At 41.1% G+C, this 15,567-nt stretch overlaps 1 protein-coding gene across 1 annotated transcript; it reads right to left on the reverse strand.

Annotated features, from left to right (window-relative positions):
* Positions 1 to 556: 556 nt before the first annotated feature.
* On the reverse strand, positions 557 to 15,268 carry LOC110000563 (low-density lipoprotein receptor-related protein 4). Its single transcript, XM_020655886.3, has 30 exons — positions 15,125 to 15,268; positions 14,749 to 14,988; positions 14,318 to 14,566; positions 13,936 to 14,175; positions 13,546 to 13,794; positions 13,174 to 13,380; positions 12,777 to 13,043; positions 12,335 to 12,550; positions 12,041 to 12,199; positions 11,773 to 11,895; positions 11,347 to 11,511; positions 10,579 to 10,794; positions 10,241 to 10,470; positions 9,965 to 10,094; positions 8,796 to 8,989; positions 8,455 to 8,638; positions 8,120 to 8,332; positions 7,780 to 7,963; positions 7,490 to 7,691; positions 7,222 to 7,386; positions 6,735 to 6,974; positions 6,394 to 6,621; positions 6,120 to 6,254; positions 5,728 to 5,929; positions 5,506 to 5,631; positions 4,982 to 5,089; positions 2,732 to 2,968; positions 1,371 to 1,683; positions 1,053 to 1,152; positions 557 to 703 (listed from the first exon to the last, which is right to left on the reverse strand). Exons 1-30 carry the CDS (start codon positions 15,225 to 15,227, stop codon positions 638 to 640), a joined length of 5,691 nt encoding a protein of 1,896 aa, XP_020511542.2. The 5' UTR covers positions 15,228 to 15,268; the 3' UTR covers positions 557 to 637.
* Between the last annotated feature and the right edge of the window lie 299 nt (positions 15,269 to 15,567).

Raw genomic sequence — 15,567 nt, forward strand, 5'->3', positions numbered from 1 at the left:
AACAGACAGCACAGTTATGCAGACTTAAAGTGTCACCACAACAGCATTAGTAACAAATACAGTACATTTCAAGTAGAGACAAAATTAGGTGCAAGAACAACAAAGAAAAACAAGGTCCAAACAATGACTGACGTGAAGACTGAAGGGCTGACTAAAAGATTAGTTATTGTAACAAATCTGTCTGCTTTTTAAACCAGTGTGAAGACTGGGATAGACCAAAGCATTACTTATTACATTGAAATGTTTACTTTGTTTAACAAACATGTCTATAAACTGTTAAGTCACAATATGAAGGTCAAAAGAGCAATATGTTTTTTTAGTTCATGATTTGCATTGATTACAGATTTTTGGGCCATAACCACATTTCACATGCGATGTGAATCCCAAATGTATGTAACCCAACCATTATATGTACAGTGAAATCATAACTGCTTTGGCAACCCAGTGTCATGAAACACATACATATCTATCTATCTATCTATCTCAGTATTTAGATGACTAGTGAGAATCTTTTGAAGTTATTGTCCACTTTCAAGAGATTAAAACAGACACCTGGTTTTGGTTTAGTTATTACTTTTATTGCACCAAAACATAATCTTCATTAGCAGATTTGATTCAGCACCAGAAATCACATCTTCTATTTGAGCTGCAGGGGTTTTAAGGCCATAGGGGGATTCTTCACATCAACTGGCGAGTCCAGCTCCTGTGGGTAAAAAAAAACAAACAATTGTTCAATTGAACACAGAAATCTGAAATCATCTCAGGTAATTAAAATGTGAAAATGTACTTTAGAAATAACCAATTAAATTAAGACTTCTCTTAATAAAACATGGTATGTTTGATAAATGTTGATACCATACATAATATAATGTAATTATCCTTCACTTTTTTTTGGCAGAACAGCAAACTAGGTTTTGTCTGTTTCAGGTGCAACTGATGATCTATTTCAGAAACTTGCCTTCAGGCGAGTTTTGAAGAGGAAAGATGTAATTTAGGTTGTTGGAAATTCTTGAACAATATTCTTTGTACTAGGATGTGGCATGATATTATACCTCAGAGTCTGAATCATAATAATGTTCACAAGGCAGGCCCATGTTGGCCATCAGAGTTTCTTTCTCTATGGATCTGCTTCTAACGGTCGCCCAGCCTCTCCTGTTCAAATCACATAACAATGAAATCACATTACTTACAAAGAACAACTGCTGTAGAAGTCATAGAATGTATTAGGAGTTTTCATCTCGCTTAACAATACTGTAGTTGAATTTAAACAATTTGGTTTGATGCATTTCTAGCCAAGTGGACAAGTGGAGGTCTACCAAAGCATGTGTCTCTGGCCACAGTGCAAAAATAAACCTCATTGAGCTCTTTACCTTTTAGCATAAATAAAAGCAGCAGCTGTCAATGCAGAGACGAGGCAGAGGACACCAAGAACAACACCCACTTTGCTCCCTCCAGTCACCGTCTCTGCACAAAACTGTCCCTTGTAACCAGCCACACAATTACAGCGAGTGTCTTTGCCTTCGTTAACACAGCTGCCATGACTGTTGCAGCGTTGGACTTCACAGGATGAAGGGTCTGTTTTAACTGAATTCACATTGGCGTTTAGATGAGGTGACGAGGGCAACTTTTGAGGTCTGCCATCATTGGGTTTAGTCCAAAAAGACGCAGAGTCTGTGTTTGGACCTGAAGAAAGAAAATATTTAATGATTATGCAACACATTACAAATTCACATTTGTTGTTGTCCCAAATAGTAATCGTGATAAATGCTAGGCAACCAGTAGAGACTGTCGACTTGTCCAAACAAGAAATAATCGGGCAGATAACATCCAATAAAACCACAAAGTAGCATGATTTTATACTAACTAAAGAAAAGTATGTGTTAGTATCATTAAGAGGTGCAGGCTTCTTCAATGTTGCAAAGAGTCAGACTCATGTTCTACATGTGTCGTTCTGCTTCAGGTTTCTGTCTGTTAACAGGCAAAGTTACTTTGATATATTTACAAAGGCTAAGAATGAATCCTCCATGAGCAAAGCATTTGGCAGCATTTTAGCAAAGAGTAATGTCTAGACATGTTCTTTTTGGAAAAGTGTCTTGAGGTAACATTTGTTATGACTTGGTGGCTATACAAATAAAGACTGATTAAGGCAGGCTAGAAGTTTCCCATAGTGCCCTAATGCTAAGCTAGCCGCCTGCTCGCCATAGCTTCATATTTTCTATTCAGACACGAGAGGGGGTCTTCAACATCTCTTCTTTCTCTCGGAAATAATGAAAGGAAACTTCCCAAATACGCATTTCTTATCAAGTTCAGCTGTCTTCTCAAATGTTGTAAACCTCTCAGTTTAGTCGACCCAAAGTGTGTATTTGACCGTCCCTCTTACACATTACTGTTTTCTCCAACCTCTGCACCTACTAAACCATATGTTTGCAAAATAACAGTCCTCAATGTCAGGTTTTTCTGAAGCCCAGATTTAAAAAATACCCATCAGCATGCTATGATTACAAAAGAATAGTCATCATGACTCATGTGCTAGTTTTGGTAGGACTTGAAGGGTTGTTGCTCGAATTCAACGAGAAAGGGTTCAAAACATTTAAAATGTAAACAGTCAGACGTTTTCACTGCAGAAGAGGATGTAATTAAACATGACTGGTTAAAGATGGGCTTTTGTGTTACCTACTCTGACACGGCTGCCGATTACATTTTCAGTGTTAGTTTATCAGTGTGAACTCACAGTCCTGTTCATCTGACTCATCAGAACAGTCCAGGTGTCCGTCACAGAACTTGCTGCTGCTGATACACTCGCTACCATCTAAGCAGGACTGTTGCTCGGCCGGGCAGTCTGGGAGTGAGGCACAGGAAGAAGCATTGACAGCAGAGGAGCCCAGCCCACATTTACATGTCCGACCCCCGGGATAGGCCAGACACAGGTGATCACATCCTCCATTGTTATTGGAGCAGCTGTTGGTGTCTGGAGAGCAAACAAGATATGCAAATTAAACAACTTATATTCTTGTAGCTGAAAGAATGAACTAACAAGTTGCAGGAGTATGAAATGTTTTGTATCATATAGTGCTGCTGGTAGTTCATATCAGACCTCCATGTTAATCAAAGGTTTGATCCTTTGTCCAAATATCAGGGCCTCCTGGCTGTGTTGTGAAATAATTTGCTCTGGCACTTAGTGGGAACTCTGCTCGCCAAGCTGAGAAGATAAGTGTGCTTTGTGTCCGGGGATGGTGACGCAGAGGGATGTTCACCTTTGTTTATCAATGAAGGGGCACTTCACGCTTCTGGTTACATTCTGATGAAATACTTTGCAAAGGCTTCATTTCCACATTCCATTGTATTAGCCAGCTCTGTCTGCAGTATTAGGGACATTGTGTGTTTTTACACACGATCAGGAGAACATTTTTGCTTGATCTTGTAATATTTGCAAGGCTATTTGTGCATTTGCATTTTCCCATTCCAAGAAATCTTGATTCAATAATATACATGTTTTTCAATAAATGTTATTTCTTCTGGGCAGAGAGAGGGTGCATTATCATTTATGGAGTATTTAAAGTATCAACGAGATGCACGGTATATGTATGCCAATTGTACGAGAGAATAGCTTTAATTTAAGTTATAGATAAATATTTTTGCAGAATATTATAACTCACTTTTATATTTAAAAAAACAATTTAATGTAACAATATGAATTTCCTTTTCAGATGTCTTAGAAATGGATTTACCATAAATAATGTACCCTATAAATGTGGCTTAAAAAAGGTTGTTATACAATAGAAACTTATCCTATTTGATCGTAATTGTGTATCGTAAGCGTGTGTGTGTGGGGGGGTTGAATATATTTTGTGTGCTTGATTACAGTAAAACTACAAGTGTGTTATCAATATAAAGACAATATATATTGTGCTTCTTCTGGTATTTTTACATTTGCTTAGTAAAATGATTGTTATCCAAGTGTGTTGAGTAATTCATTTTCCTCTTTCCCACGGCAGCACACCGAGTGTCCTGTAGCGTGCCAACACCCATGTCTCTTCAGGTATCACATCACCCTGCCATCTATTCAACTCAACCCGAGCCCAAGTGGGTTCTTTTTATACTTTTTTTTGGTGTCTTACATTCATAAAGAGAACAAAGTTTGGGTTGAAAATAAGTGCAGATGGAGTCATTCTGACAGCTAAGAAGAGAAAACTGGTTTGGTTTGTTTTACCAACGAAGCTGACAGCGTGCTGCAATCCTGCTGGTAAGCATTGCAAACTAGGGCAGTAATTATCGCATTATATATCATTGTGTACGATTTCAGCTTTGACAAGCCACTTGCACAATTTCATGAAACAGAATTTCCACAGGCTGCATCTTATGGTTCATGGTTGTGGAAGATAGCAATCCGCATTATGAGTCATAGGCTGCAGCTTAGCTGGATGTATTTTTCATGTGATACTTATTGAACCTGCATTATCATTTAAAATAATGCAGGTGAATGTTTTGCTGGATTTTAAAGGCTGTATTTGTTTTATTGTTGTACCTAAAACATCTCCCTGCTCTGAAATATTTCACACCCTGCCCTGCATCACCTGCCATCTAGTCATCCTCTTTGGTTTCACTTCTTTAGAGATAACTTGTCTGGTCCTTATCTCAACACTCACACTGTTTGTCACAGTTTTTGTTTATCACGTTCACATATATTTTAACCTGAAACCTGCTTTAGGGCTGTAATTGTATGACTAAATGTTCCTCTGCAGTCATTTACCTGATGCATGCCTCCCAGCTGCAAATTTTAGCCCAAATGCCAACAATGCCAATAGTACTTTTTACTAGGCCTGCTTGCCATCTGCATTTAGGTCTTACCTGCTGTTGCCAGACCTGTTCAAATGATCACTCTCATATGTTGTATTTGGAAACTTGTAACTTCTCCATGGTTATCTGAATAAGTTTTGTTCCCATTTTAAAAAAAACAGGAACTCTGTCAATAGATATATACCTGACTGACTGTCGTTACTGTAGGCTCTGACCTCCACCAGGCTGGTCTTTGTCTCAAACCACAACTGATTAGGCTGGAGACCATCACTGAACCACAGTTTGGTGACATCTATACCGTGAAAACACAAAAAGGAAGCTTCAATTCTTTCAGCATAAAATACACTTTGCACTCTACATAGTAGTTTCCTAGTTGTTAAACATCAGAAGTTACAAGCAGGTATGATGGAGACGAGAAAGTACTGGTGGATATTTTAACCTGTCTAATAGTGAAGATGGCAAAAGAAGTTGTAGGCTGAATAATTTATGGTTATATTAGTCTCTGATGCCATCTGCTGCCTGAAAGGGACACATACAAATGGATGAAAGGTAAATGCTAAGATTACTGAAAAAAATCTAATTCAGTTGCAGGGCTTCAGATTTGGACTGATACAGTAAATACATGAAATCCCTTATTTTCCCCTTAAGACATTAAGGTTGTTTGAGTCCTCAAGACCCGAGTATTACTAAAAACTTTGTTGTCCTTACCTTTGTCCAGGCTGACCCAGAGGAGGATGTTCTCTATGTATGTGAAGGACATGATAAGACCTGGCCCTGTTTTGTGCTGTTTATATCCTGATCCATCCACTCCAATAGAGCTGATTACACTTTCACCTGCAGAAAAAAAACAAATCCAATAGGTTCACAAAGAAAGGCACAAACAACAAACCAAAATGTGTCATTGAGTCATCAAGAATTGTAAACCATTACCTGTGTCGGCCCAGTAGATCATAGTTCCTTGATTTGCAAAGACCAGAGCAGTGGGGATGCTGGACTTCCTCCACAGTACTGCTTTGTTGCGGCCATCCATCCAGGCACAGTTCACCTCTGTCTGGCTCGTTTCAACTTCCACCACGATTGCTGTGTAGCAAAGTCGCCCAGTGGGGGGATGCACTGCCATGGATGTAATACCCTAAAAAGTAAAAAAACAAGAACTGGTCTTAAATGTTCACTGAAAAGTAAATTATTAAAACAAAGAAAACATGAAAGAACTTTAGATTTGTACATGTATGTGGAGGTACAGTAGGGTGTTAATGCCTAGTGTGAAAAGAGATGATAGATTAGCAGAATGGAACGAATTTGAGCTGTGAATCAAAATGTACCTTAAGTGATCCCTGCATCAGTGAGGTGTTGTAGCCATTATGGCGTGAGGTCACATGGAGGTTGGGCCTCTCGATGCTGCTCCAGTAGAGATTTGAGGTCACCCAGTCAACTGCCAGAGCTGTGACCAAATCATCCTTCAGAGCCAAAAAAGTTGTGGTTCCCGAGTTAGAAATTTACCCTTGATTGACACCTTTTACTGGAGAGCAGCTAACTTTTAAGTAAAGAGTCAATGAATACATACAAAGAACCTTAAAGTGGTTAGTGTACACCCACCTTAAGCTTCAGGATTTTTCCAGAGGAAGTCAGTTCAGGTCTCGACATGGAGCTGCTCAGTTTAAGTACATCCACAGATCCCTGTCCTGCGTCGGCCACATAAAGAGAAAGATCCTGGAGGAACACATCAAATCCTGAGGCCTCACTTATCCCCGGCAGGGCTAAATTTCTGCCATTTGGCATTTTTTTCAAAGCAACACCATCACGGCGAATGGAGCGCAAGTTAATCTGAGGAGTAAGAGGGGGAGACAAGGAGAGGCATAAGCAAGCTTAGAAAACGCTTTGTCATAGAGGTAGTTTCCAGGAATGAAGAATACAGGGCCCCTTGTCTAGAAATGTACCTGATAGACAGTGGCATGAGACAAGAGCATGATAAAGGTTGTCTCCACAGGCAGAGAACAGGTTATCTTGTCTTTAGAAAGGAGCAGCCCTTTAGGGCATCGACATATTGCTGTAGGTCCCGTCCCGGCTGCAGGTGCTTGTGATCTTGTTGTCACTGGCGGGGCCAAGAGGCAGATATGGGAGCATTTCAGTTGGCCACACGGGCTCTGTATTGCTGGCTGGGATAGAGCGTGCATCACCTGAGGAGACATATGTACTGGGGCTCAGAGCGGTAGGCTTTCTACAAAAACACCAATTGGTAAGCTGCAGCTGTATCCGAGAGGAAGATGTATACCAGACGAAAGCAGAATCAATAAAATCAAATTAATTTACTTATAAAGGACCACTGATATTAAAAAGGTGGCTTTGCATAGTGGAAATTTCAGATAGTCATAGGTGAAATCCAACAGTAATATTTACGTAAGATCGAAAGCAGCAGAAACTCACCTTTAGTCCAAATGGCTGCCCTGGCCTTTTAAGGAGAACCTTTTGATCTTTGCCTGTGTTCTTGTCAGCTGAGCGGATGGTCCTTCTTTTTGTGTCAGACCAGAAAACTTTATCATTGAAGACTGCCACAGAGAAAGGGCTTGGTGTTTCCACTAACTGGAGGATCTGGTGGAAGAAGGGTTAATCTGTCAATACTCATGTATTAATAGTCTATATCACAACTTTTTTCCTCATCTGGTGCTAAAATGAAGACTCATCATTAGCTTACCTTGATGTTGTCTCCATCCAGAGAAGTTGAACCGATGCAGCGCAGCTTCTCGTCAGCCCAGTACACCCGGTTCTCCAGGAGGTCAAAGGCCAGACCGACTGGCCAGCGCAAGCCTTGACTCACCACTACCTTCCTTTTTGAACCATCCATCCCAGACCGCTCAATCTGAGGGGTGCTGCCGATCTCGGACCAAAGCATCAACCTGTGAATGTTAATTATGCCATACATGCAAAGATGAAAGATTTGAGGTTAAAATTGGGAGTAACAATGACTGGTATTATCAGCCTTACCCTTTGTGTGGAAGCAGGACTAATGAGCTTGGCTGCTCCAGGCCAACACCCAGGACAACAGTGTAGTCATGAGATCTCACAGTGGCATCACTAAGCTTCACTGCTAGAATCTGGCCCACAAGTCCATCCACCCAGTAAAGATTCTTACCAACCCAGTCCACCGCAATGAAATCCAACTTAACTCCTGTAAAAAATAAAAATTCTTTATGAAAACATTATTCAGAGTTTGAACTCTCCAAATATTTGTAATGCATTTGCTCACCACTTTCAGAATTGTGTTAATTAATTGAACTATCCAGAAGAAAATCTCATTACAAACCAGTAGAGTTGAGACTTGTACCTTTAATTAGAGTTCCATGGTTCTTGGGGTTTGTCATGTCAGCCCAGCGGATGCTCTGGTAGTCTGGACTCAGCCAGTAAACTCTTTCTTGAGCCCAGTGATAGTCCAGTGAGAAGACAGGCCGACTAGCAGAGGACAGAAGACGTAAGGTGCCACTGTGGATTCCTAGCAGTAACAGCTCTGACTGCACTGAGGCCAGAAGTAAAGGCTCATCTGGTGGTGGAAATGTTAATCAGTTTCTCTGGGTTTTCTCAAGAGTGAGGACATGTTACGAAACAGGAAAAACAGAGTGCAGGGATCGTTTAGTAAAAAAAACAAAAAAAAACTTTTTGTACCTTTGGTCTTGCAGCTTTTATTGTCAGGCTCCAAGTAGAAGCCAGGGTGGCACTGACAGATGTAGGACCCAAGGGTGTTCAAGCAGGTATGTTTGCACATGTATGGCATTAGATTGCATTCTTTAATGTCCACACAGGACACAGTGTTGACATGTGTTATGTAACCTGCTGCACAGTAACACCTCTGCAAAAATAAGGCATTTTCAAGCTCAGCAGGGAGAAAGTAGGCACACACTTCAACATGAAGTCAGTTCAGAGTGAGAACTCAAACATGGAAAAAAAAACTGTTTCAACAGCCTTGGGCAGATAAAACACCTCATACACATCTGTTTTGTACTGACCGGTCCATTTGGGGTGCTGGTACAGTGATGGTCACACTCAGGAGCAGATGAGCTAGAGCAGTTGCTTTTAACACATCCTGGGCCCTCATCGGATCTGTCAGCGCAGTTGGTGTAGCTGTTGCACACGAGATGGGGGTCCAAACACTCACCACTGCCACACTGGTAAAGGTGAGAGGGGCATTTTTTCTCACCGCCTGTGGAAGAAAGAGGAACAAATTCATTGTGAACTGGGATCCTCTACACACTCTACAATCATTATAATGTCTTCTAGTTCATTGGGTTTCCTCCAAATAAGTAAAAAAACTAAGCTTTGGACATTTCAACGTAACATTAGAATCATAAAACTCTTAGGATTTTTTACTCATGAAACAGAGAAGGTCAATCTCCTCCAATTTAAAGAGCCCATATTCTGCCCTTTTTGGGGTTCGTATATTTAATCTATGTACCTACTTTTGTACGTTCACAATAGATAAAGTTCGAAAAAAGTGTCTGTTTTCATGTACTGCTCCTCCTTGCTCCCTCTACGCTCTGAGTCTGTCAGCTGCACTCTGTTGAGCCCACACTGTTAGACGCCACGTGGGCCAAGTCTGCTCTGATTGGTCTGCCGATCCGCTCTGTCGTTATTGGTCAGTTGCTCAGCACGGTTCTCGGAAATGTCCCACCTCTTTTACCATGTTGGGAATGCAGCCACTGGCTCCGTCCGAGGGGAGCATAAACATTAGCACCTTAGCACTACTGTGCTACGGCATATGGTGGGCGTGCTACAGAAGTTAACGGGCGTGCAACATAAGCTGCTGGGCTTGCCACAATGAGTCAATGGGCTTAGATCAGTGATCTCACACTGACAATGACGTCGGACTGACAAATTTTTATCGAGGGGGGCTAGAACCGAGCGTTACATGCGGCTAATGCTACAGCTAACAAATGAAAATCCTGTGCCTTCAAGTGCCAATACCTACCTTCACTTAAATGTCAACTGTATGTTGACACTTAATTAGACCAAATATTAGAAAAGGCTTTTTTATGGGGCATGTCAGCTCATGAAAATGGGACTCGAAGTTAGTAAAAACACATCATTTTCAAATAGGCCCTGAAACAGAAATAATGTATGACAACAAAGTGTCTCAATCTAAGAATAAACCTGATCATATGACAATAAAAATACTCACATTTGTCCTCATCCATGCCGTTATCACAGTCTGCTTTCCCATCACACAACCAGGACAGAGGGATGCACTGACTGCTGTCTCTACATTGCCACTGGTAATCCCTGCATTTGGCTGGTGCTGACACACAGTTCTGGACACAAATGAGTCAAATTTATAACCACTGCCTCAAAAAAAACACGTTTTTAATGTATCCTCTATGAATGGGAACGCTCTAGTATGCAATATAGGATAACATTTACAACTGCTCGAGAATAGAGGATCTCGTGTTTTTTTTACCTTCTCATCTGATCCATCTTTGCAGTCATTCTCACCATCACAGAGCCATTCTTTCTGCAGGCATTCATGGCTGTTCGGACATTGCAGCTGAGCCGGGCAGCGTGGGGGTCTTGTGCAATCAACCTCATCAGAGCGATCACTGCAGTCGGCATAACCATCACATCTCAGAGCCTCAGACACACACTGACCGCTAGCACACCGAAACTGGTGAATCGCACAGACCACCAAAGCTGGACAGGGAAAAAAAAATACATTTAGATTTTGCGGGATGTCTGTTGTCATGTTCTACATTCATCTTCTTGAATGTTCTGTACTATTTAATATTGCAAATCACCTACCACACTTTTCCTCATCTGACCCATCAGCACAGTCCCTCTCTCCATCACACAGGAAGGTCTTTGGTACACAGCGGGTGTTGTTATCACAGCGGTGATGGCAGCCTTCAATCAGACTTGAACATTCCTTCTCATCAGATAGGTCCTGACAGTCATTCTGTCCATCACACACCTTATCCAGGGGGATACATCTATTCCCATGAGCACACTCAAACTCATCTGGGGATGACAAAGAGACTCCTTTATAGATCGACCAATTTTTCCTTTTTTTATTAAAACTGAAGTCATGTGAACATGAAACCTGAAAATCCTAATATTCTTTTGCTTGATTTAAAAAAAAAAAATAAATAAAAAAAAAACACAAAAGTGATCACAACTCATCTGGACAGACAAACGATTTCCATCTTTATGGAGTTGATCATTTCATTTTCATTTTACCTTTACTTATTCTCAAGAAATCATTGCAGGCAAGCCCTCATTTACAATGACGTCGAGAGAATACTCACAAATCAAATACTTGCAAATAGTAAATTATTAAATGATTGGTGCCACTAGGTAGTCCTTTTGTAAGTCATACCACTTTTCCATTGTGTACTACACCTGGTTAACACTGGACCATATAAGAACACATCCAGTGTCAACAGTTGACCGGAAATCTTCATTCGAGTGTGTAACCACAGCTGCTGACCAAGTAAAAATCTTAAGTATAACTTAAGAGACAGCTGTTGCAATGCTTTACGCTCCTTTCACAGCCTACAACACAAAACAAACCTGCTTTGCACTGAGCTGCACATCCCTCTTCATCTGATCCATCCTTGCAGTCCCGCTCTCCATCACACACATGGCTGTACAGAACACACTCCAGGCCATCTTTACAAGGCTTCAATCCTCTGCGGCACTTCAGTGGATTTGAACTGGCAGCGAGCACACTGGAGGCTTGGTAGAGAGTAAATTATGCTTCAATTTACAATTGATTAATGACAAATCATGAAAGGACAAAGCAGTGTTTGGCCAGTTGTGTAGTCTCTAGGGTGAAAGAGGCTAACCGTAAGCAGTATTGGGTGTTTTCTAGGCTGTAGGCATTGGTTGATGCAGGGACTGTAGGGGTTCACTTTGTTTTTATACACTGATAAAATGTTCATGTAAGCTTAACTTCTCACACATCACGTTTGTATTTTATATTCCTTGTTGGCTTACAGGGAGCTGTGGCATCAGCTGATCGACACCACCTCTCATCTGAACCATCAGGACAGTGGGAACGACCGTCACACAGTTCCCTCCTTAGGACACATGCCCTCCGGTCGCTGCACAAGAAATCATCTGGTATGCAGAAAGAAAAGACGTCAATATAAAGGGACAGGGTGGAGTAAAACTAGCTAAGACATCTTTAACATAGACTCTCCAAGTCACCAAGTGTGTCTTTATAACACATGTCATTATTTTACCAGACAAACATTGTACTTACCAGGGTTTGTACACTGGAGTATACAGTTTTTTTCATCAAATCCATCAGGACAGTCCTTTCTTCCATCACACAGCTGATTTTGAGCAATACACAGAGATGAATTTGGACAGATAACTGATGGACTGATGCAAGGTGGTGTAAACTTGAGAACAGTAGAATCTGTTAGTGAAGCAGTGACAGGGTATGGAAAATGTCAATCAAATATTCATATACATAACACAAATATTTTAACATCTTATAAGTATTACCACATATATACTTCTCAGCATTGTACTTGTAGTATTGAGGACTTACCGCAGCCAACCTCATCTGTACCATCCAGACAGTCTCTTTCTCCATCGCACAAGAATTTCTTGGGGATGCAGCGCTTGCCATCTTTACAGTGATACTCGCAGCTATTGGTTTGTTCCTGGCAGTTCAGTTCATCAGTCTGGTCCTGACATTGTGGCTTCCCATCGCACACCTGAGCCAAAGGAATGCACATCTTCCCGTGGAAGCACTGGAACTCATCTGTGGATGAATACAGACAAAAATGTTAGAAATATTGGAATGACATCATAACAGCTGCTATTATTACCCATCCACCCAAACAGTGTATTTTTATTTGTGTACTGACGTTAATAATTAATCTGTTCAATTTTAAGTAAGGGTACCATTTAATACATTTCACAGTCACAAAATCAAATAACTGAACCACTTCATCATATGTTCAAAAGTTTAAAGTAAAATAAAAAACCTTGTTTGCATGTTCCTGGGCATCCTTGTTCATCAGACCCATCCATGCAGTCTCGCTCGCCGTCACAAACGTGGCTGTATAAAACACACTCTTTGCCGTCATTACATGACTTTGCGCCGATGCGGCACTTCAAGCTTTTTGCCTGAGTTACAGGAGCAGCCACATCTGGACAATTGTACTCGTCTGAGCCATCATTGCAATGACTGCGGCCGTCACAAACCAGCGTCTCTGATACACAGCTGCGACGGTCTTTGCAGAGAAAATCAGCTGAGGAGAATGGCATTTGATATGAAGCATCATACAAAAGAAACTACATTAAAAAAAATGACAGACCTTATCAAATGCTGTTACAATCAGAGAAGAAGTGTTTCAGTCATCCCATGATCCTACTACTTACAGCTGTCCTGGCATTTTTCCAGACAGTTCTCATCAGATCCATCAGGGCAGTCTCTCTTTCCATCACAGAACTGTGTTGGCTTGATGCAGAAAGAAGACCCTGGACACAGAACTGAAGGACTGGTGCAGGGTGCCTCAGTTAAGGGTAAAGATGCTTCATTTAAGCTGAGCTTTTCTGAAGCAGCTGAAGTGACAGTGCTTAAATCATCTGAAATTACACAACAGTTAGTTAAGCTTTAGAGGTGCATTTTGTTAAATGTCCATGATTATGCATTTCATTCAACTGATTTTGAGAAAGTGCAGGCAATTCCAATACAATTCAGCTTAAGCCACAAGGAATAGTTTTTTCCTTTATAGAGAAGCACATACTCACCACAACCTTCTTCATCTGACCCATCTCGACAGTCCCTCTCTCCATCACAAACGTGACTATAGAGAACACATTCTGTGCCATTATTGCACAGTCTGGAGCCCATGCGACACTTTAGGGTCTTTGGCGGAGCAGCAGTAGAAGATACGCTCGGGCAGCCTAACTCATCGGAACCATCATTGCAATGAGAGCGACCATCACAAACCAGTCTCTTTGAGACACAGCTCCGACGGTCTTTGCAGCGGAAGTCAGCTATGGAGTGTAAGAGAATGAATTTTTAAAAAAAGCAGATTTGCTCTGTATCCTTCATGTTCATAGAAAAAGCATTGAAATGTGTATATATTTTTGCACAACTACATGTCCACAAAAAAAATAAATGCATTGACTACTTACTCCTGTCAGGGCATCTCTTCACACATTTCTCATCAAATCCATCAGGGCAGTCTTTTTTTCCATCACAAAACTGTGTTGGCTTTAAACATACAGAGGAATCTGGACACAGAACTGATGGACTGGTGCAGGGTGGCTGAGTGGGAGGTTCAGTAAAGGGTTCGACAGGTAAAGGTGTTTCATTTACAATTATAGGAGACTCAGTCAATTGAGGAGTTTCAGCATGAATCGTAGTGGCAGCATCTGGAAAAATAAAACCAATAGTTACTTGTATAAAGTTAAAGTACATCAACATATATCAAGTTTTTGACGACAGATAAATGTGCTCGTCTGAATATCACATCACCTTCACCTTTAGAATAGTAATCTTTGAATGAATACTCACCGCATCCTAGTTCGTCTGATCCATCTCGACAGTCTCTCTCTCCATCACACACATGGCTAAAAAGGACACACTCTGTGCCATCATTACATAGCTTTGAGCCCATACGGCACTTCAAGCTTTTTGCCTGAGTTACAGGAGCAACCACATCTGGACAGTTGATCTCATCTGAGCCATCATTGCAATGAGAGCGACCATCACAAACCAGTTTCTTTGGGACGCAGCTCCGACGGTCTTTGCAGCGGAAGTCAGCTAGGGAGGATGGAATTTGATATTTCAAACATCTTAAATATACTTGCGGAGAAAATCAGCTGAATAGAAGGGCCATTTACATAATAAACATAAGAAAGCAGCACTATAACCTCCCACTTATTCAGTGTGGATACAATCAGAAAAATAAATGATCTAAAGCAGCCCATAATAGGCCAACTCACTCCTGTCAGGGCATCTCTTCACACATTTCTCATCAGATCCATCTGGACAGTCTCTCTTCCCATCACAAAACTGTGTTGGCTTTAAACATACAGAGGAATCTGGACACAGAGCTGAAGGGCTGGTGCAGGGTGGCTGAGTGGGAGGTTCAGTAAAGGGTTCGACAGGTAAAGGTGTTTCATTTACAATTACAGGAGACTCAGTCAATTGAGGAGTTTCAGCATGAATCGTAGTGGCAGCATCTGGAAAAATAAAACCAATAGTTACTTGTAGAAAGTTAAAGTACATCAACATATATCAAGTTATTGACGACAGATAAATGTGCTCGTCTGAATATCACTTCACCTTTAGAATAGTAATCTTTGAATGAATACTCACCGCATCCTAGTTCGTCTGATCCATCTCGACAGTCTCTCTCTCCATCACACACATGGCTAAAAAGGACACACTCTGTACCATCATTACATAGCTTTGAGCCCATACGGCACTTCAAGCTTTTTGCCTGAGTTACAGGAGCAACCACATCTGGACAGTTGATCTCATCTGAGCCATCATTGCAATGAGAGCGGCCATCACAAACCAGTTTCTTTGGGACGCAGCTCCGACGGTCTTTGCAGAGAAAAAAACCTAGGGAGGATGGAATTTGATATTTCAAACATAAAAAAAATTGCTTGCAGAGAAAATTGGCTGAATAGGAGGGCCATTTACATAATAACAATAGGAAAGCAACAGTAGAAACTCCCACTTATTCAGTGTGGATACGATCAGACAGAGAAATGATCTAAAGCAGCCCATAATTGTCCAACTCACTCCTGTCAGGG

This window comes from Labrus bergylta, chromosome 17 (genome assembly GCF_963930695.1).
Source record: "Labrus bergylta chromosome 17, fLabBer1.1, whole genome shotgun sequence".
In the NCBI taxonomy this organism is placed as follows: Eukaryota; Metazoa; Chordata; class Actinopteri; order Labriformes; family Labridae; genus Labrus; species Labrus bergylta.

Bases quoted from the DNA above. Each gene is read 5' to 3' on its own strand.
- LOC110000563 (XM_020655886.3), bottom strand. From the start codon at position 15,227: ATGGGCTCAAAGCTATGTAATGATGGTACAGAGTGTGTCCTTTTTAGC. The intron at 12,200-12,334 runs GTAAGTCCTCAA...CTTCACTAACAG, and splicing joins TACAGATGAGGTTGGCTGCG to ATTCTACTGTTCTCAAGTTT. The intron at 7,692-7,779 runs GTAAGGCTGATA...TAACATTCACAG, and splicing joins GTCCTGCTTCCACACAAAGG to GTTGATGCTTTGGTCCGAGA.